This window comes from Gallus gallus, chromosome 14, assembly GCF_016699485.2.
Source record: "Gallus gallus isolate bGalGal1 chromosome 14, bGalGal1.mat.broiler.GRCg7b, whole genome shotgun sequence".
Taxonomy (NCBI): Eukaryota; Metazoa; Chordata; class Aves; order Galliformes; family Phasianidae; genus Gallus; species Gallus gallus.
The window spans coordinates 6,398,968-6,419,598 of NC_052545.1; the positions used below are offsets into that span (position 1 = coordinate 6,398,968).

The 20,631-nt window shown below is 55.3% G+C and overlaps 1 protein-coding gene across 1 annotated transcript; it reads left to right on the forward strand.

Annotated features, from left to right (window-relative positions):
- The first annotated feature begins 971 nt into the window (after positions 1-971).
- Positions 972-20,602, forward strand: RAB26 (RAB26, member RAS oncogene family). The gene is made up of 9 exons (XM_015294454.4): positions 972-1,194; positions 3,028-3,138; positions 16,570-16,611; positions 17,200-17,266; positions 17,348-17,400; positions 18,140-18,205; positions 18,621-18,677; positions 18,893-18,969; positions 19,097-20,602. The coding sequence occupies exons 1-9, from the start codon at positions 1,009-1,011 to the stop codon at positions 19,197-19,199; spliced, it is 762 nt and encodes a 253-aa protein (XP_015149940.2). The 5' UTR covers positions 972-1,008; the 3' UTR covers positions 19,200-20,602.
- Positions 20,603-20,631: the final 29 nt, after the last annotated feature.

A 20,631-nucleotide genomic window follows, 5' to 3' on the forward strand; every position in this document is an offset into this window, starting at 1 on the left:
AAGCCCTGTTACTTATTTATGCCTTCATTGTGTGCCTGCCTGGCTTCTCACCGGAGAGATTTATTTTCCTCCCCTGCTCCGACAGGACTGCTCAAGCCTCCTTCTGCAGGAAGGATAAGGCTGTGCCGCTGGAACTCTGTCACACAGCTAAAGACATTTATTTCAGTTGAGAGAGTCGCAAGTGCCTCGGGTGACACTTCATTTGCAGCCAGAAAGAAAGATGCAAAGTGTTCCTCTCTGAAACCAGTTGCTGAGACAGATCGAGGGTAGCACAAGTTGCCAGCAGAACAGACAGCACCCGCTGCCCCCCAGGGTGTGCCGTGCCACCTCCTGCTCTGTACCTGCTCCTCACTGCTGGGCGCCTGCCTCTTGCCCATGGCTCTGCCCAGGTGTGGAGCAGTGCGGGAGCTCCAGCTGCTGAAATACGGGCCCAGACCCAGAGAGCAGCCACCCCCGTGTACTGCTGTGAGGTGGGGGTACGCAGAAGCTCGGGGACAGCAGGCAGAGCGTGAGGCACAGCACTGCTCCCACCTGGGTGAACGCGCCCGTGATGCACACCTGGAGCACATGTGAGTGTGCGGTGTGCTGCTCCTTTTGTGGGTGCGGATGCACGGTGCGCAAGCATCCTTTGCGGGTGCAAAAGCACGGTGCGCTGCCCTCTTCGTGGCTGCAAACGCGCGGCGCCGCTCCCTCCCTGGGGGCAAATGAAGGCTTCTGCTCTCTTCGTAGGTGCAGACTCACGGTGCGCTGCTCCCTTAGTGGGTGCCCTCGGGCCGCCCCTTCCCGCACGTGTGAGTGCCCGCAGCCCCGCTCCCCTCCCGCACGAGCACCGCTCGGAGCACAGCGCGCAGCGGAGCGCGGCCGGGGAGGAGCGAGCGGGCGCTGAGCGGAGCGTGCCCGGCCCTCGCCGCCGCCCCCGCGGCGCTGCCATTGGAAGCGGGGCCGGGCCCGGGGAGGCGGCGGCGGCGGCACAGCCCCGCGCCCTCAGCGCGGCCGCGCTGCCCCGGCATGTCGCGGAAGAAAGCGGCACGGAGCAAAGGCGGCGGCTCCGCGCCCTCCGCCGCGCTGCCCCCCCCCGCCGCCGCCGCCCCGCGGAGCCCCGCGCCCGCTCCGGAGCTGCCCCGGAACGGCGGCGCTACGTCCGGGCGGCCCTCGCTGAGCAGCAGCGGAGAGTTCTACGACCTCGCCTTCAAGGTGCGAGGGGCTGCGGGGAGAGGGACTGCCGGGGAGGGGCGGGCAGGGCCGGAGCAAAGCATGGGGTGCCCGGGGACATAGGGGGGGGGAGCCGTGCCGTGCCGTGCTATTACGAACCGAACCGTGCCGTGCCGTGCAGTTCCGAGTCGAGCCGTGCAGAGCGCAGCAGCCCCCCCCGCGGCCGCCGGCGAAGTTCCCCGGGGATGGGGCGGCCGTGGGGCGCCTACTGTCGTGCCCTCACCCCCTCACACTCCGTGCCGTGGCCGCCCGCTTCCCGCTGCCATCCCGTACCCGACACCGGCGGGGCTCAGCCCCACCACCCGGCACAGGGCTGTGGGTCCGGCAGCTCTGCAGGAGGCTCCATGCAAAGCCCTCCACCAAAGGGCTTCTGCTCAACTTTTGCAAGTGGTGATAGATCGCTTTCTGCTCGGATTGGTTACCATAACCTTCTGCTCCCTCTTTACCAAGATAAAGAATTGGGTTATAAACCAGGGTGACGGTTCCCTCGCATCACATTGGATTTGCTCTGCCTGCTGTTGAACTATCTCCAGCTTGTGCTTTCCTATAAGGTCTCATCTGGCTCCATCTCACTGCTCCGGGTTCTGGCTTGTGAGCCGCAGCCCAAAAGTGTTGGCAACCCCACTGCGTCTCACCCCCACCACAAGACCCTCTCAAGCCCAATTCTGGTAGAGGCTGTTGTTCAGCACAGCACAGCCTGTCTCATTTCCAACACAGCTCTCTGTAACCCAGCGTGGAGCTCTAAGCTATGGGGAAGGTGATGTTCGCTATGGCAAGGTCTGAGCATTGGTGCGTGGTGCCAGGAGCGCAGCACCTGCGGTGCGGCCATGGTACTGTAAGGATTTGAGACATGGGTTCGGTTCTTTGGGAGGCAGTCGTTGCTGGTACAGCTGCAGCAGCAGTGCAACAGCTGTGCTGATATGGAGCTGACCCTGCATGGATGCTGCCCTGAGCTCACTTCTCAAATAAACCCAACCATGCCGGGCAGCAAAGGGCTCTGCTCTGTGTCCGGGTGTTCCTCACTGATGGCTGCTGTGCTGTGTTTGGTGCCAGCCTGACCTGATGGACTTCCTCTACTCTTTTTGCTGAGTTGCCTCGCAGACGGCAGCAGCCCCCCAAGGTGGGCCATGGGGCCGGTTCCTGGTGGCAGAGCCGCTGGTGGGAGCCCAGCCTCAGAGCTGCTGGCAGTGGTGGGCTTAAGGGTGGGCACACTCCAGGACTGGTGTTGGAAAGTTTTTAATAAAATCAGCTCTGCTATTTGTACTAAAATTTTGCACACACACACACACACACACACAAGACTTTTTTTCTCCCCATCCTCTGGATTCACACACATATATATGGGTTTAGCAGAGCTCGTTGTGTCGTGGCTCCGAGTAGAGCTGCGTGGGGCGGTCGCAGCAAGCAGTGCTGCGGGGCACCCCAGGAAAGGAGCCAAAATGAGCCCCAAAGGAGAAGCATCCGTGGCTGGGGCTGTCCCCATCCGGGTGGAGTGGCAGAGCCCATGGTGCTGGTTGGTGCTGCTGGCTCCTGTGTGGGTTTGCTTTGACCCAGGGCAGTGCCTGTGTTGGAATCGTTGATGTTTGGTCACAGGCTGACAATTTCTGCAGGGACAATGGCAGTCGGGCTCATGGAGGCAGCGCCGTGCCCTGGGTGTGTGGAGCAGTGCCATGGAGTGGTGCAGGAGCCCTAGCACAGTGGGGCTGGGCAGCTGCTTGTATTCAGGATGGGGCTTTTGGGTTGCAGAAGGGGTAATGGCTGCGGTGGGGCAGCTTCAGGAGAAGGTTTCCTAACCCCACTGCCTTCCTCCTGCAGGTGATGCTGGTGGGCGACTCGGGGGTCGGCAAGACCTGCCTGCTGGTGCGCTTCAAGGACGGTGCCTTCCTGGCGGGCAGCTTCATTTCCACCGTGGGGATTGACTTCAGGGTAAGTTGGGATGTGCCAGGTTGGTGACTGTCCTCAGAACACCAAAATGCTGCTCCAGCCATGTGGAGCTCAGCATCCCGTGCCCTGTGTGCACTCCTGGGGCTGCGGGTAGAGGAGGCAGCTGATGGCTGCAGCAGCGTCAAATTACGGCTCTGCACAACAACGGGGAGTGTGTCCTCTGCGTGCCCTGGGGAGGGTTTGTGTACGCACAACTGTTCGGCTCTGACCATCTGCCTGGTGAAAATGTTTCCCTAAGCCAATGTCGTTGTTTTAAAAACAATGATAGAAAACAGTAACAAAGTGACGCAGCCCAACATCTCTTCGAGGCATCACCAAAGCGAACCTTAGGGGCACGGTGCACGGAACTCTGTGTTATTGATGAGCTGCGCATCCTTAGCCCATCCTACCCGGACTGGGGATGGTGGCCATACCCCAGGCAGCATTTTCTAATGGTGTTGCCTTTGGGTACTCTGTTAGGAACTGGTGGCCGGTTCTCAACTGCTGTTTGGTGGAGGTGTTGGATTGAATAGGGGACCTGGAAACGGGCAAGCAGAACTGGCATCCCCAAAGGGTGGTGATAGGCCATGTCAAGCTGGAAGCAGCAGCTGGAAGAAGAGCAGATGAACTGAGTTTTCAGGATGGTTCCCAGCCCCCTCCTGCTCCTTGCAGAAGCCTGGGACATGTGGCACAGTGTGGGACAGTGGTGCTGTAGGTTCCTGTGTCAGCACCATGGATGTCCCTGTGCTGTGCTGTGTCCTCCCGGCTGCCTTTCTTCATTCAGAATCTGCACAGAAGATGTCCTGGGCACAGACAGAAGCTCTGGTGTCACTGTTTCTGCAGTGCTACCCCTGTGCGCAGGTGTGAGTGTTTCCTGCACTGCAGCTCTCAGTGCAGATTGAGGCCACAGGGGCCACAAATGTTGGTGGATCAGAGCCCATGGTGTTATATCAACATAATCAAACCGTATTTTGAGTGTTCTTAAGAGGAAAGCATTGTATGACTGATCACAATGATTGATACTGAGAGCAGCCTTACAACCTGTCACTTATTGATCAGAGTGCTGAAACAAGTGCCACCGAGCAGCAATCAAATTAGGGTTAATTTACTCCCGTAATAGAGCTGCTGGAGGTGCATGAGTCTGAAATGGGTGGATTATGCAGTGGGAAACATCAGGAGTGTGTCCTAAACCTCATCATTACCATCTCGATAAGATGCTCGTCATTTTTCAGGGACATGGAAATAGTTCTGTGATTGTACATCTCTGCTGCCATTACGATAATCCTGTTTGCAGGCGCCGAGTAATTGTGCCCCTCTGCTGTTTGCATTACAATGCACAATTACAGAACTCCAGGCTGAGAGCACCAGAGGCTTCTGCTGCACAAGCACGTTTGGTGTTTAATTAGCATCCAGCTAATAACGGAGCTGTCACACTGCCCTTCCTTTGCCATCCCTGAATTCAAAGCCAGGTTTCTGGCTGAAGCCCCCAAGCCCATATGTGCCAACGGGTGGCTCTGGATTTGGGATGGGCTCTGCTCTGCTCTGACCTCACCCGGTCCCTGTGGGGCACCCAGAGCCCTCAGCTGCATCCTTTGGGACTGCCTGGGCTGTGAGGATGGCTGAAGGATGGTGCTGCCTGAGCAAATGTAAATGAATAGAAATCCATATAAAATTAATCAGGCATTACAATTCCTAATGACCCCCTAGGCTTTTCCCTCCTACTGGTTTATGTTATGGAGAGCTTCTCATGTTTTGTTGTTCGTTTGTAATTGTCTCCTAAACAAACACAAGGATGTTGATGTAAATAGCAGCGTTTCCTTTTCCAAACAGACCGGGGAAACTGCAATGTTAGCATGAGGAAAAAACGCATCAGAGTGGAACCTTTTCAGTTCAGAGGTGCCCTTCAGCTCCCTATCCCGCTGTGATCCATTCTATCTACGGTGGGAGCGTTTGGGGGTCAGTGCCAGGCTCCAGCCTCCTCCATGCATCTGCATCTCTGCCTGTCATTGCCATTCCCCCGATCCCAGCATCACTGCCCCGTTCCCCTGGGGGGCACACCCGTGTTAAACAAACACCTCTGACAGTGTCAGCTTTGGGCTCCCAGCTCATGCTGGACAATAGGCGCCCAATTATCACCTCCCACGAGCTGCGGCCTCCAGGGCTGTGCTGAGCGCTGCTCTGCTTCCTCCCCCTGGGCACTGAGGTCCCATGGGACATCTGGGCCCCCAAAGCCTCCGTCCAGCATCTCTGCAGCTCGCCTCGCCCGGAGCTGCCCCAAAACTTTATGCTTTAGGAGTTTCAGGCAGAAAGGACCCCTGGAACAGAACCGTGTTGGGAATTAGAGGGGTGAATCCCAGCTCTCCCGGTGGGGCTGTAACATCTGCGCTTTGGGAACGTGGCAGAAGTGTGCGCAGGAACGGCTGGCAGCTGACGCGGGGCGGTTCGGATGGGGCTGCCCGCGGAGCACGGCTGAATTCAGGGGTCTGTGCTAATTGGACCTGAAAGGAGAGAACATAAAAGAGAGAATTCAAGATGAGCCTTTTCTCCCTGGGAAGAGGCGCTAATGAGGTTCTTTGCGCTGAGCCGGGGAGATGCTTCCTGTGTCAGTCAGCCTTACAGACAGGTCTGCAGGGAGCAGCCCAGCCGCTCCTTCCCCAGCCGTGCGCGGTCCGATCCCTGCGGGCGCTCAGACCTCGTGCTGCGGCCCCGCTCCGGCGCTGCGTGGGACGTTTCCCCGAAGCCCCGACCCTGCCCTGCTCTCAGGGACCCCTTTTCTCAGCCTTGGTCGCACTGCTGTTAATCTGCCCTCGGGAACAGCTCTCGCGTTCGGTAAATAAAAGCTGTCACTGGTGGCCCTGAGCGATGAGAGGCTGTGGTTACATCCTGCGCTGCTCCGGAGGTGCGATCAGTGGTGTGTGATAGGATTTTTTTTTGGAGGTATGAGCTGCATCTCTGTACGCTGTGCTGTGCAATGTCCCCATGCAGGGGCTGAGGGCTGTGCTCAGCCCGGCAGTGCTGTGAGCAGCAGCGTGGGGACAGGAGGACGTCCTCAGCTCACGTCCCCAAAGGGTGCTGCCCGTATCACCCGGTGCTCGGTGCCCAGCTCGGGCTCGGAGGGGGCCTTGCACTGGTTGCACCCTTCTGGTGGCTCTTCCTCTGCTTCTGCATTTCTCACTGCTGCATGGATGTTAATAGAAGCCAGTTGCCGATTTTATACTTTTGTGTTTGTTGCTGGAAGGAGAGCCAGGCTCTGTTTGCCCAGAGGAGCTTCCCACCCTGCTGCCAGCTTTCAGAGGGCACTTGTGGTGCTCCTGTAGGGCCGGTGCTGTTCAGGCTCCCCACGTTTATTTTACTGATGTATTTCATGTCCGATTCTTTGGATAGCAGCCATCGTGCAGCTGCTCCCTGCTCCCAGGACAGCCTCTCCAATAGCCGTTATTCCCGAGCAGCCGAGCCCTGCTTTGCTTTCAGCTGCTGCTCCTTTCCCTTGCAGAGGGATGCAGCTTTGCAGTCTGCTCCCGATCACAAGAAGGCGAAGCTGTCATTTACATGCAGGGCTCAGTTGCCAAGAGATGCTGAGAGCAGAGCCCGGCGGGCTGCACCCTCTCCCTCCCAGCTGCCGGTGTTTTATTCATGTCTCTTTGGCTCTTACATTTGGAAAATAATAAACCTCAATGTGCTCTGGTTCTGCAGCTCGGCAATGAGCTGCTAACGCCCGCATGCTGCTGGTAATCCCAGTGGGCAACAGCCTCAATTCCTGCCTTGGGGAAGGCAGAAAGAAATGACACGATTGCATTCAAAGCAGAAAAGTGCTCGAACTGCTCTTTATGTGAGCCCCAGAGCCCGGGCAAGAAAACTCTCAGGCAGTTTGCACGGTGATGTGAAGGTGATCTCGGTGCACAAGGGGCTCTCTTATGACCCAGAATGGATTTGGTAGCTAACTCAGCTGTGAAGTCTTGCATCCATCCCAGCCAACAGTGGAAGTGATGGGGCAGGGGGTGGATTTTGCAGGAGTCGCTGCTCCCGACTCATTGCTGCGTCCTGCAACGGAGTGGTTCACAGCCCATAAAAACATTGAAATAGGGCCAGAGCGAGTCTAAACGGTCTGAATATTTAATGGAATACATTTGGCTTAATTTCACTTTCATCTCTCATTTGTGATAAAATATTGAATTCAGTGGTGCAGAACTGGGATTTTCTTTGAAAGCAGATGGAAGTGGGGCCGCGTGGTCTGTCCCAGCTCTGGCTGCTGGGGGACGTCCCTCAGAGCTCCCCTGGGAACGGTGGGCGCTGACAGCAGCGGGGTCCTGGGTGCGGTGCCGCGGGTCCACGTGCACCCAGCACGGAGACAGCGTGGGCTGCCTCTCCTTGAGCTGCTGCTGACTCATTCGTTACCGCCGATTAATGATCTGCCCCCAGCAGGCTGCGGCACGTTTTGGAGTAAATGAGCCTTTGGGGGAGCGTAGCGCAGCGGGGCTCGGCAGGTCTTGGAGCTCTTGGCCATGCGGTCAACAACCCAACGCTTGGGGGAGTGCAGTGGGTGCTGACACCATGGCTGCAGCAGTTGGGCTCCAGCAGTCATCTCCATGTCTGGGCAGGGAATGGGTTTTGGCAATGTATGTCGGTGGCAGAGCATCGTGTCCTGGCACTCGTGCTCCAGCCCTGGGAACAGGCGGTGCCCTCCAATGGTCATCTTCATTCAGATGAAAATAGAAAACAAAAAAACTCCCCTCCCTTTGGATAACGGAAATATTTAAAAACAAAAAACAAAAGAATCCCATCTGAGTGCATGGGAGCCTTGTTTGTGGAGGGAAGGAGCTGTGTCTGAGCCATTGTCCACTCGTCCTTGGCTGGCGGTGGGGGGGTACTGGTTACTATGGAAATGGGGAATGGGCAGATCGAGTGCTTGCTTACCTGCAGAGCTCTGCCATGAGGAAACCGAAAATCAAGCATCATGCTCGCGGCTGCTGGGGGCAAGGCGAGTGGAGGAGGATGAGGATGGGCAGTGGGAGACGGTGGGTTTCCTGCACACGACATCTCTGCCCACCCCATGGGGAAATCCCTGCTCCCTCGTGGGGTTTTGCTTTTGTTCAGACCTGGAGGAGAGCTGTACCATACCTGCCCATCGGCTCCATCCCAGTGCTCGCCCTACAGAGCACTCCATGGCTCTGTTCGTCCAACAGGGGCATGGAGTATTTTTAACCCTGGCTAAGCACCAAATCATTACCTCGAAGGACTTCAGAAACCTCTCTGAAACAACAGCAAATATTTCATATTTATGCCTGCGTGGGAGAAAATATTTTTCCCTGATTGCAAGTAATATCTGTCAAGAGCTCGTGCAGCTCTGGAGGATGGTGCACATCCCAGGGCACAGAGCAGACCCACAGTGTCAGCACCAGCACAGCACTGCTGTGGGGATGCAGCTGGTCCCACTGTGAACATCTGGTGAGGTTTTGTTTCATTTTGTTTTAAATTCTGTCAAAGCTGTTTAACGGAGGGTATCTGTGCTCAGCTGCATTTGTGCAAACGATCCCACATCTGTTCCATGCCCAGAAGCAATGGACCAACAGAGAGCCGGGACATCCTGGACCCTGGTTGAATCCTGAGTGCACCTCCGGATGCTTTGCTGCTGGCTCTCAGGCCATGCTGTTCCTATGCCCAAGTGACACATTTGGGAAATGGAGGCTTTTGCTTTTCCATTTTGCTTACGCGGGTGTCTCTATGGAAACCGCTCCGCCGTCCTCCCCTCGCCAGCGGGCTCTGATGGCTGAGGGAAGGGAAGGGCTTGTGGAACGTGCACTGTTTGGGCTTTGGCCCCGTGATCAGTGAGGCCCCTCAGTGCTGCTGTGGGTTTTGGTCCTGGGATTTGTCATCCCATGGGGCTGGGCTGGCTCTGTCCGCTGCATCCAGCCCAGCCCCGCACTGCCATCCCGACGGTGGTCCTTGAGGTCCCTTCCAACCCTGGGCATTCGATGATTCTGTGATTTGTTCTATGATTCTATGATTGATTCATTGGTTCAGTGATTCTATGAGTGATTCATATAGTGAATCTATAATTCCCTGTTCCCTTCCTGCCAAGGAGAGCTGTTGGCATTGGCACCGTGTCTTTTGTTCTGAACCTTAAAAAAATGCCCATTCATGAATGCTTCCCCCCAAGTCCAGGCTGAGGGGACTGCCAGGCAGAGCCAGCCAGGGTGCATCGACCCTGCTGGCATCGACCTTGCTCGGCTGCTTGGGTGGTGACGCTGAGCATTGGGTTGGAATTGCTGGGTTTTGCTTCCTGGTATTATGCTGATGGCTGCGGACCGTGACACAATGGTGGAAAGGATCTGCATCCGTTAATGCAGCCAAGCCAATCCAAGACGGGGCTTGGAGCACCCACCTGTTTGCTGGGGTCGGTGTCAACCGTGAGGTCCTGCACATGCGGTCAGCCCCATCCCTGTTCTGGGTTCACCCAGGTTGTGTCTGCCCCGTACCTTTGGCTCATGTTGCATTTTCCCTGCAGTGCTCTGCGTGGTGTCAGAGCAGCTCATGTGGGCTCCTCGGTGCACACAGCCCCGCTCGCTGCACGCTTGCTGCTGTAGCGGAAATGCCGAGGGCTCACTGCTACTCACAGCGCCTCTTTTTAGAGCTGAGCGTGGGTTTTGGCAGCAGTGCTGGGCAGCCCACGCGGCCTCAAGCAGTGCCAGCCTTGGGAAGGGCTGGCAGGGACATGGGTGCTGTGCCGTGCAGGACTTTCTTGAACCCATTAACGTGCTGCATGTATTAATGTGCGTGAATTAATGTGAGAGGTGCTTGACAGCGCCCAAAATAACTCTGTTCCTGAGCAAGTGTTACTGCCTGGCATATGTGTTTTTCCTCACTGAATACTGACACACGTGAGGTCACATTTGTGCTAAAAGCACAGCTCGCTCAGAGGACCCAAGCAAAACCCACCGAGGTGACTGCAGGTGGCTTTGGGCTCAGTTTTATTTGCGGGAGGGTTTGCAGATGCCCGCTGGTGCTGGGGCAGCAGTACAGGATTTGGGCAGATGCCGTTTTTGGGGAAAAAAAAAACAAACATTCATGGATGGAGATTACTGTGGCAGTGCCCTGCAGCAGTGTGCCTGCTGTGCCCGGCCCCTCGCAGTCCCCTGGGCACTGCAGTGCAGTTGGATGCATGCACTGAGCCTGCAGCGGGGCTGTGTTTGCAGTGACTCGCAGCTTCTCGCTGGACATTTTCATCTGACTTTTGCTGGGAAGCGTCTGTGCTGTGACAGGAGCTGAAGGTTGGTTGGGGTTTCACTGCCTGCAGATAGAACATTTTCCCAGTGGCAGCTGCTAGTCTCCTTTGCTTGCAGGGTGTTGGCACCGGAGGTGAATCTGGCAAAGGGGATTCAGGAGCTGGCAGAAGGAGGAGACCAAAGCTGTGGGTGCCAGGAGGTGCCCATTCCCAGCTCCATTCCCAGTGCAGACGCTGCAGCACGGCCTGTGCCTGGCAGACGGCATCATCACTATAATTGCTGCCGAGGTGCTGCGAGATGCCAAAGATAGGTCTGGGAGGGGCTGCGGGGTGCCTGCTCTGAGCCTCACACCCAGGCTGGAGCAGCCTGCTTTCCATCACAGCTCTGTATCACAGCTGTGTTGTTTCCTTCTTCCCCATCTGAAATGTGCCAGTGCTCAGCAGCACTGCCCAACACCTCCGGTGTGCCGTGGGTCCCGTGTGGCTGTCGGACATGTGGGGCTGGGCCGTGGGTTCTGCCCCCAGTGCTCCCCAGCTGCTTCCTTAGGGTCTCTCTGGGGTCACTTCTCAGCTGGCGGCTCCAAACTGGTGTAGAAACCTTGCAGAGAGACTGCTCTGATAGCAACAGGAATGCAAGAGCTGCAGATATTGCTGGAAAGCAGAAAAGCCGACCGTGTGCCCAGTGCTGGCTTGCAGCAGGGATGGGTTCCAAGCACCAAGACCTTGTATGTACAGGCCATTGCCAGTGTCTCAGTGGAGTCCTACAAAATGGATTGCAGTCATTTAATTGCTCTCTTTTCCCTAAATCCTTCCTTTGAAAGGCTCAGCTGGACCCAGGTTTCCTGCTTAGAAGGAGCTTGGCTTCCCAGAGCTGCCCGGCGGCGTGGCTGCAGGTGAAGGATGAGTGTGTTTGTGCTGGGATGTGATAAAAAGCTCCAGATCCATTTGTCAGATCAGTGGGATTCTTGAATTTATTTATATATATATATATATATTCTTAGGGATGAGAAGTGCTATTTAATAATGCTGTTTGCAGTGCTGTCTGCAGAAGATGCTCCGTTGCTGCCAGATGCTGCCAGGATTCTTTCCTGATTTCCTTTAATTGGATTGCAAAGTGATCTCTGAAATTTCAGGCAGGTTTCCATCCTTTTGGGTGCCAGATAGAAGGAAGCCTGGCTGCACCTCCAGCTGCAATTACAGACCCTGATAATTGCATGCCGTGGTGGCTGGAGCCAGGGAGCCTTCCTTGGGCACATCTCCATCGGGCTGAGGCACATCCCCTGCACTGGAGGAAGGCACAGTCCAGTCCTGCAGCTGTCACTGCACGAGGTCAGAGGAGCAGCCCCAAGGCTGCAGGGCTCAGGTGGGATTCCCAGGACCCCGGTCCAAGGATTGGAACTACAATCAGGGCTGTGAGTGCTCATCCAGGAGCTGCTCCCCACCCCGTGGCTGGCATAGGGAGATGCTGAACAAAGCAGATCGTTTCATTTCTGATGCTTCTCTGGCACAAAAACTGATGCAAGGTTTTGTTTTCCCCGAGGAGCAGAGCAAACAATTCCCTGTACAGCATTAATTGATGACCCATTTTTCATCCTCGTAGCACTGACAGGTGCTGCGTACGCTGTATGTGAGAATTGATGCCAGAATAAACATGCTGTGGAGATTCCTGGTCTGCTTTGCAGCATGCTATGTTGTTGGTGAGGAAGATGAAGATGAATACACTGAGCACCGCGTTCCTTCTCCCCGGTGTTGGCATGGTGTGAGCCATCCCTGCCCCTTTGTTTCCAAGGCTCCTGATTGGGAATTCAGCACAGATATTTCACAAATCTCTCTGCTGTGAGATGCAGGGGTGAGCCCCATCCACCCACGTCTCCATGGGGCCATTCCCTGGAGCATCCCATGTTCCCACATCTCAATGTGCTCACCCCATGGGCACTGCTGGGCTGGGAAGGGGGGGGGCTCTGGTGGAGGATGCTGAGGAGCAGAGCAGGGCTTTACTGTAAAACCTGTGATCCTCAACAGATCCTCTTACCCCTAATCTGCCCCCGAGACACGTCTTTCTGCTTCTTGCCAGAAAAACCTTTTATGTTCAGGCTGATGTGAATAGAAGCTGATAAGCCCCTAATTCTTCGGTGTATCTGCTCTAAAAAGAGGATTGGCTCTTATCTGCTGTGGGGCTGGCAGCCTGGGAGATGCTAATTGCACTTTAATGCAGTGCTCATGGCCCTGGAGGAGAGGGGCAGGTGGGCTCCTTCCCTGTGCTGTGCCGGCTGTTGGGTGCTGCCCGGTGCTGTGCCCGTCTGCTGCTCCACAATGTGGAGACACCAACACAGCATCACTCTGAGGGCTCATGTGAAGCTGCAGTAGGGGCTCAGCAGTGCTTGTGCTGCTCCAGTGCCTGTTTGCAGTTGTTGGAACTTCAGTATTCATTTAGCTCTCCTAATAGGTGTTGATTGCAGATTCATGAGCAGTGTTCGCCCGCTGCTCTCCTGCTGTGTGTTTCCCCCATCAGACACCACAGGAGGTTTGCAGCCAGCTGACATGCAGGGCTGGCCCTGAGAGGGGCTGAGGGATGCTTTGGGGCTGAGGGATGCTCAGGGCCATGGTGACAGCAGTTCTGGTAGGGGGTGTGTTCTCACGTGGGACCTCTCCTCCCTTAGAGCATGCCATGTGCCATAGCTCAGTGCTGTGTTAGCAGTGCGAGCTGTGTGCCGGAATGTGGCAAAACTGCCATCCTGGGCTGTAAGTGAGCAGGGATTGGATTTTGTCTTTTTCTTTTTCCCTATCCACCCGCTGAGGCTTCTTGAATTTTACAGGGCTGCTCTTAGAGCCCCTGTGCTGCCCCAGGCAGGGCTGCCATGGCTGGAGATTGTGAGCTTGCTGGCAGCCCGTGCGTGTTCCCTGGGGAAGCTCCAGGGTTTTAATGAGCAAATTGCGGTGTCCTGCTGCTCTGGGCAGCTTTCCATATTGATCCTTCATCCATTCCCATCGCCGCTCTCGCAGGCAGTGTGTGTGTGTGTGTCTGTCTGTAGGTGCAGCCCCACTCAGCTGTGTGGTATCTGTGCTGGGGCAGGAATTTGGGGTCTCCCTTCAGAGCACACCGATGGCATTTGGTGCCATTCTGTTCCAGCCTTGATGCAGGGGGGGCAGTGGTGTCCACCCTGTGGCTGAACTCCCAGCAGTGGGCTGGGCTTGGTGGGGTCCTCAGGGAATGACCATGTCCCCATCCCTGAGTCTCCCTGTGCCATTGGTGTCCCTGTGCAATCAGTGTGCATGGAGGTGATGCTGTGGCTGGGTTACCCTGAGCTCTCGAGTGTTCTGGGGGAACCACAGGGGGTTCTTCCCCTCCTCATGCTGGAGGGTTGCAGTGAGCAGCTTTTGATTTGTCAAGTTTAATTGTGAAGTGAGTTAATCCATGTATCCAACTGAATGCTTAAGGCTTTAATTTATGAATGAGCTAACGTGCAGAAAAGCTGCAAGGAGGCAGAGAACACGGGGTTGGGTTGTCCATGCAATAACTGATGGTGAGTTGGTGCTCCGGCCTTGGTGGGCAATGCACGTGGCTCCCAGTGGGGCATCCTTCAGCGAGCAGTGCCCCAGCAGCAGCTGCAAGCACAGTGTTGGGGAGCAATGGGGTGTGGGGAGCAACCTGTGGGTCTTCCCTTCCTCTGCTTCCCAATAGCAGTGCTGGGTAGGGCCCATGCCATGGCTGTAGCACTGGGTAGGTGATGCTGCCCATCACTGAGGTCTGTCTGCTCGGTAATTGCATTGGCCCTGCATCTGCAAGGTTCCAGCTTTATTTATCTGATGTCCTGGGGACAATTTAACTTACAAACATCTTGTTCCTGCAGCAGCGACTCTCTGAGTGTTCCACGCTGTAAGCTCTGCTAGAAAATGCTTTGACAGCACTGTCAATGCCTGTGTGAAAAGCTGCATAAGAACTGCTTTCCTGAGCACGCAAAGAGCAACAGCAGAGAGCAGTTGCATGGACAGCTTTGCTGCAAGCATCACCTCTGCTACAGTGTGCCGTGTGAGCCTGTGCTCCAGTGCAGTGCTCCCTCACTTGTCCTGAGTTTGTCCTGCAGTGGATGAGCAAAAGTATCAGCTTCATGCAGCAGCCTCGTGGACTCATACATTTTCCCCAGCCTGCCCCAGCAGCACCTCAATGCACAGCTCCCCGCTGCTCTTCCAGATGGTAATTAAGCTTAAGAATCCTCTCCTAACCCAAAATGTAGGGCAGTTGTAATTAGTGTGAATCCTGCTGCTGCTCGCTTGCTTTTAATTAAGCTCCTCCAGAGGACAGGTACTAAACGAGGTGTCGGTGCTCACAAGGTTGTTTGCGGAGTGAGGTTTGTGGGGTGAGGTTTGCAGTACAGCCACTGCCTGTTGTGCTCCAAACCTACAGCTGTGCTCCGGGCATCGCTCACCCAGCAGAGGGTCGAGCAGCCGCCGAATGCACCCTGGGCTGCTGCCCCCCACTGCTTGGTGCCGGGACACAGCTATTGTCTGCAGCCTGGCTGGGATATGGGCATCAGCCTGAGCTGTGCTGCAGGGCAGGGAGCGCACCACAGGTCCCCAAGCAGTCCTGCTGTGGGCAGCTGCAAGCTGTCGCCTGCAGGAAATCACCTGTGGCTGCTGGCAAATGTTTTCCTTTCATCGAGCAATGAGGTTTGTGCTATGAGATATTTAGTGAGAGCTGGCTGATTACAACAAAGAAACGAACAGACATCCTGGAAAAATAACACGCAATTATTGCAAGGTATTTTACATCCTACCAAGGCAAACTGCAAATGTGCTGATGCTTTGTTAGGAAGGCAGCGGCTCCAGGCTGGGCTAAGCGTTCTCACTGGTGCTGCTTGAAGCTGTGATGCAGCAGATCCATCAGCAGCTCCAGCTGTGCACTATTCCCATTCCCTTTCCCATTCCCTTTCCCATTCCTATTCCCTTTCCCTTTCCCTTTCCCTTTTCCATTCCCTTTCCCTTTCCCTTTCCCATTCCCTTTCCCCTCTGCGGCCGCAGCCAGGCTGCCCACTTCTTCCCCTCCTGGGCTGTGAGTCACATCTCTCCCTCGTCTCCATCACTGCCTTTGAAGGTATTTATAAACCATGTTCGTCTCCCTGAGCCCGCTTCAGCAGACAGTGTAAATTTAGTGTGCTTTTTCGCCCCACGCCATCCTCCTCATCCGCATCCTCGTGGCCATGCTCTAATGGAAAGCAATGGGATTGGCATCACAGCAGGTGCCACCACCCCATCCCACCTGGCCCCGTCATGCACCATTGCTTGGGGCTTTTTTTTAATCATACCCCAGCAATTACTGTGCTAATTTCTGCAGATCTCTGCTCCTTGCTCTGGGACTGCTTTATGCTTAGGGTTGGGCTTGGTTAACGCGCTGGGGGTGCTGAGTGCCTCACTGTGCCCATCCTACAGCTCTGCTGGCTTCAGTGGGGCTCTGAAAATCAGCACCCAGGGAGCTGGCAGTGCTCTGCTGCTGCAGTCCTGGAGCTGTCTGGGAACGCATGGCATCAATTAGGAAACCTGTGGTTGGTGGTGCCAGGGATATCTGTGTGTCCTGTGCCTGCCTGGCCAGGCGCTGCTGCTGCACATCACATGATGACAATTAGTGGCTCACCTTGGAGCCAGTCCACAAAGCAATTGCTGTTGGGGCCAATTAATTTGCTGAGCATCCTGGTGGTGTTGTGGGAGCTGCTCGATCGTTATCGGCAGTTGTTTATGCAGGAAGAGGGCACCCAGCACCACTACCCGGCTCTGGCTGGGGCACAGTGGGCATCACCTCCCCCCAGACGGCTGTAGGGACCCAGCCCAGTGCTTGCTGGGAGAGCAACAAGTAAAAGCAGCAGGAAAAGGAGATCTGTGTAAGTTGCTAACTGAATATGGAGTCATTAGCCGTGCCTTTTGAAGGCTGCTAAGATTGGATGCTGGCACTCGTTAATTTATTGCCAGAGGTGATCCAGCCCGAGTCGCACACCACATTAAATCAGCGTTGCAGACACAAAGATTTAAGTATCCAAATAGATGGAACCTGCAGCAGACGCAGGAAACAATCTTCTCGGTGTGCAAGTTGCAAATTGCTCCAACAGGCGCTGTGTCTGCGTTGTGAAATGGGGAGAGCAAATCAGCAATGCATTGGCAGAGCTGGCATGGGGCAGCAGCTCCCGGCCTCAGCGCTGCTTCTCTTTTCTCTTGCTTTGCAGAACAAGGTGCTGACGGTGGACGGGGTGAAGGTGAAGCTGCAGGTGAGTCCCTGGAGCTGTGCTTGCTGTGTTCAGGGTGTGGTTAAACCCCTCGGAGCCATAGGGACAGCCCCAAGAGTTCAATCTCTGTCCCATGTTTGGAAGCTGCCATCGTGTGTGTCCCCACTTTACCGTCTGTGTTGTCATGAGGATGTGCACATGTGTACCCATGCAGCTCAGCTGTGCCAGTAGTGCCCATCTTCCCCTGATAGCAGCTCAGTGCTCCGGAAACATTGCTGTGCTAAATGCGGATCAATTCAATGCACGGTCCCCGTGCATCCTTCCGCTGGTTGATTTCCAATGGAGGTCACGAGCCCTTTGTCACACACCACGTCCCTGCAGTCGGATGTGCTGAGGAACAGGGAGTTGCTGCTTACATATTTATTGCACTTGTCACCTCTCCTCTTACCATTCTCAGAAAGCTCCTCTGCAGCTGCAAACTGCTCATGTGCAAATAGATCAGCCCCTGGGTTGCTGTTAGAAGCAAAATGCCGAAGAAACGTTGTGGGGTTGCAGCGTGCTATGGCCGTGTGCTGTTTCCATCCTGTGAGTGGTGGCATGACGCTCTCACTCCTCTCTTCTGCCTTACAGATCTGGGACACGGCTGGCCAGGAGCGCTTCCGCAGTGTCACACACGCGTATTATCGGGATGCCCATGGTAAGCACATCCCCAGCAGGGCTGGGGGGCTTGGGAAGCACAGCATGGTGCTGGCACTAACACCCACCACTCTCTCCACAGCCCTGCTCCTGCTGTACGATGTCACCAACAAGGCATCCTTTGACAACATCCAGGTACGTGCGGCCCTTCCCAGTCTGCTCCCGATGGCTTCAGGCAGCTCTGTGTGTTTCTGGGGTGCTGTTGTTGCTCCCTAAGCCCTGAAGTCCCAGCTGGTGCTCAGAGCAAACCCGTGGGTCATTGGCTGCAGGTGGCACGGAGATTTGGCAGCCTTCATGATGCTCTGTGCTCGAGATGAATGGGGTTCGGGGAGCCTGGGGAAAAAGAAAGCTGAAAGGGGCTGTGACTGGTGCTGCCCTGGAGCAGAGGTGGCAGTGTGGGAGGTGCGTGCCAGCAGTGCGAGCCATGGTCATTCCCAAAGGGTCGTGATCGGTGCCACGTGCCCAGCTGGCAGCTGCTGAGGGGCTGCTGAGGATGCCGGAGGACATGCAGAGAACATTTTCCCTTTTCTGGCAACCAGAAAGGCCGATGGATTCGGTTCAGTGGCAGATTTATGCCGTGTGTAATTACAGCACCAGCTGGAGAGCTTGCTCCCGGTGAACAGGGGCAGCCGGCTGCCAGGAGCGACGTGCTCCCTTGTCCCCACTCTGCTGCCATGCATCCCCATGTTGCCCCATTGCCTTAGCAGCAAACCTGGGCAGAGGAGAGAACCACATCCCGCTGTCCCTCATTCCCTGCAGACCTACAGGTTCCCCACACATGGCATCCAGTGCCCAGGGCTGGGCAGCCCCACCTGACTCCTCCTATTCCTGGAGCCCATCTCACTGCAGCTCAACTCTGGTTGTCTCCCTGCAGGCATGGCTGACAGAGATCCATGAATACGCGCAGCAGGATGTGGTTCTTATGTTACTGGGAAACAAGGTGAGCTGGCCCCACGGATGCTATGGATGTGGGCAGGGGTGGGTGCAGTGCAGCCATGCAGCTGCAGGTTTTGGGCCAGCAGAAGCACAGAAATTGGCCACCTGTCCCAGGGAGGGATGCTCTCATCACCAAAGCCATGCTCCTGCCCATCTCCCTTCTGGTGCATAGGAGCTGGCTCCTGCTCTGTGTGTTCCTGGGCTGCAGAGTCTCTCCCAGGAATGCTGCACTGAATTGAGGTGCTGGAGATGGAAGCAGTGTCCTGTGCTCACCCTGCGGATCTGAGCCCAAGATCCCCCTTGCTGCCAGAATGTTTCTGCTTATGCTGATGGGAGGGAATGAGACCTTTCCTGGGGCATGGGGCTTATCTAATGCTGAGCTTCCAAATAATCTCCCTTTGTTCTTTTGCTGTTGGCAGGTGGATTCAGCCCAGGACAGAGTGGTGAAAAGGGAAGATGGAGAAAAATTGGCTAAGGTATGGGAGGTTCTGTTTGCTGTGTGGGAGTATTTGTTATGCTCACACTGGGCAGGCAGCACAGCAGCCATGGGGATAACTGCAGAGTGGGATTCATCCTTTGTCTCACTCTCTTCTCCCTCATCTGCTCATCCTTTAACCCTCCACTGCCCTCCTTGGTTTGATGTCTTCACATTTCTTCTGAAGCTCTGTACAAATGCTGTCTTGTCCTGCAGGAGTACGGGGTGCCCTTCATGGAGACCAGCGCCAAAAGCGGCCTCAATGTGGAATTAGCATTCACAGCTATTGCAAAGTAAGGGGGGGGCTCCCAGCTGTGGGGGGACAGCACGCAGCACCAGTCACTGTGAAAGGGCTGGTGTCACACAGCTTGGTAGCAGGCTGTATGGGCAGAGAGGTAATGTGCTTTCCCCTTCCTGCAGAGAACTGAAACACAGGTCCATGAAGCTGCCCAACGAACCCAAATTCAAGCTCCACGATTACGTGAAGAAGGAAGTGAGGGGCTCGGGCTGCTGCAGGTTCTGATGCGCTCGGTGCATTTTGTACAGAGACTCATGCCACGTGTTTGTGCGCCGCGCTCTCTCCTCGTGGACAGTGTGTGCATGTCTGTCTTGTGTCTGTATCTGCGTCAAAGGTGAGCTGAGACGTGGGGGGTGAAACCAGCAGAAGCTCCTCGGGCTGGCAACAGGCTGGCCGTGCTGCACCACAGCCGCTCCCTGAGCCCCGCAGTGCTCCATTCCCCACAGAGAAGCAGCACCTCTCGCAGCTGCTCCACTCCTGCCTTGCCCAGAGCCACTCCTGGTGCAGCTGCGGCTGCTTCTGGAGCGATGGGTTCCTGCACCTGTTCAGCAGTGACAGTGCTTGGCCCAGAGCATCTCCGGGTGCGTTAGTGTTAGGAGTGATGGTGTGGGGGAGTGCCTGCTCCCCACCAAACATCCGGGCAGGAAAAATCCTGAATTCCCTTTTCCCACACCCTTGGAATTCAGCTGTTCAGATCCTTGGCCTGGGGCACGCGGGAAGGCTTTGTTTTCAAGGCAACCGTTTTTGTAGCTGCTTACTTCTGTCTGTCAGTCCTTCCCATGTTGTAACATACCTCCTCGATGAAGATTTCCCCTCTTCCCCGCAGAAGACAAGAGCTTAGATGTCTGTTTGTTTGAGTGAGCTCCTGCAAACACATCTGTTGTACAGAGATCTCCTGACTGTTTATCTGTTTGGTAAAGGCTTTGGTTCTCTTACTACAGCCATTTCTAGTACTTTAATGAGAGGAAAGCTAATGTTCTGCAGCTTATTCTAAATACCTTTATGTAAGTGTGATAGCGTTTCTAGACCACAACAATGCTCTGCTATCTCTGAAGTCCTCTTGGGACAGCTCTTTCTTCTAACAGAAGAAAGATGAGGAGAGTGCTGTAGGCATTGGTTGTACAGGTCTAAGACTCTTCTACCAGCTCTCTTCAATGGACTCCTCACCCCTTTTGTCTGGTGCCAAGCATTTGACTTTTGCTTTTTTCCAAGTTGCACTTCAAAGTACAAATCTGGATGATGTGTTTGGCCTTTGGCTGTTTCCTTATTCAGCAATTCCACATGCACTAACACCAGGTGCCCACTGCATTGAACCTCCCTGCACTGCTCTAAATGGACCACTGAAGTCAACCCACCCTTCACTCCCCAAACACCAGCTTTCTCAGCAGTGAGGCGGGGTGCAGCTGCCCCTCATTGTGCCGGCTTGAGCTGCAGCAGCATTCCCAAAGGGCACGAGGACCCTCAGCACAGGAGCCAGGCAGGCAGTGACAGAGGAGACCCCTCAGAGCTGCATTTCTCAGTGAGCTGCAGTAAAATAAGCAACGTGCAAAGCAACTGCTGAAACGGGTCCAGCACAGTAATAACACGGAGCCTAAAATAAACCTTTTCATAAATAGCTTTTTAGGGGAGAAATGTCTTTCAGTTGCTTTATTTCTGT

What these genes read in the sequence shown, in the direction of transcription:
- RAB26 (XM_015294454.4), top strand. Translation starts at nt 1,009, where the DNA reads ATGTCGCGGAAGAAAGCGGCACGGAGCAAAGGCGGCGGCTCCGCGCCC. An exon ending in GGGTGAAGGTGAAGCTGCAG is followed by an intron (nt 16,612 to 17,199) that starts GTGAGTCCCTGG and finishes TCTGCCTTACAG; the next exon opens with ATCTGGGACACGGCTGGCCA. An exon ending in GCATTCACAGCTATTGCAAA is followed by an intron (nt 18,970 to 19,096) that starts GTAAGGGGGGGG and finishes CCCTTCCTGCAG; the next exon opens with AGAACTGAAACACAGGTCCA.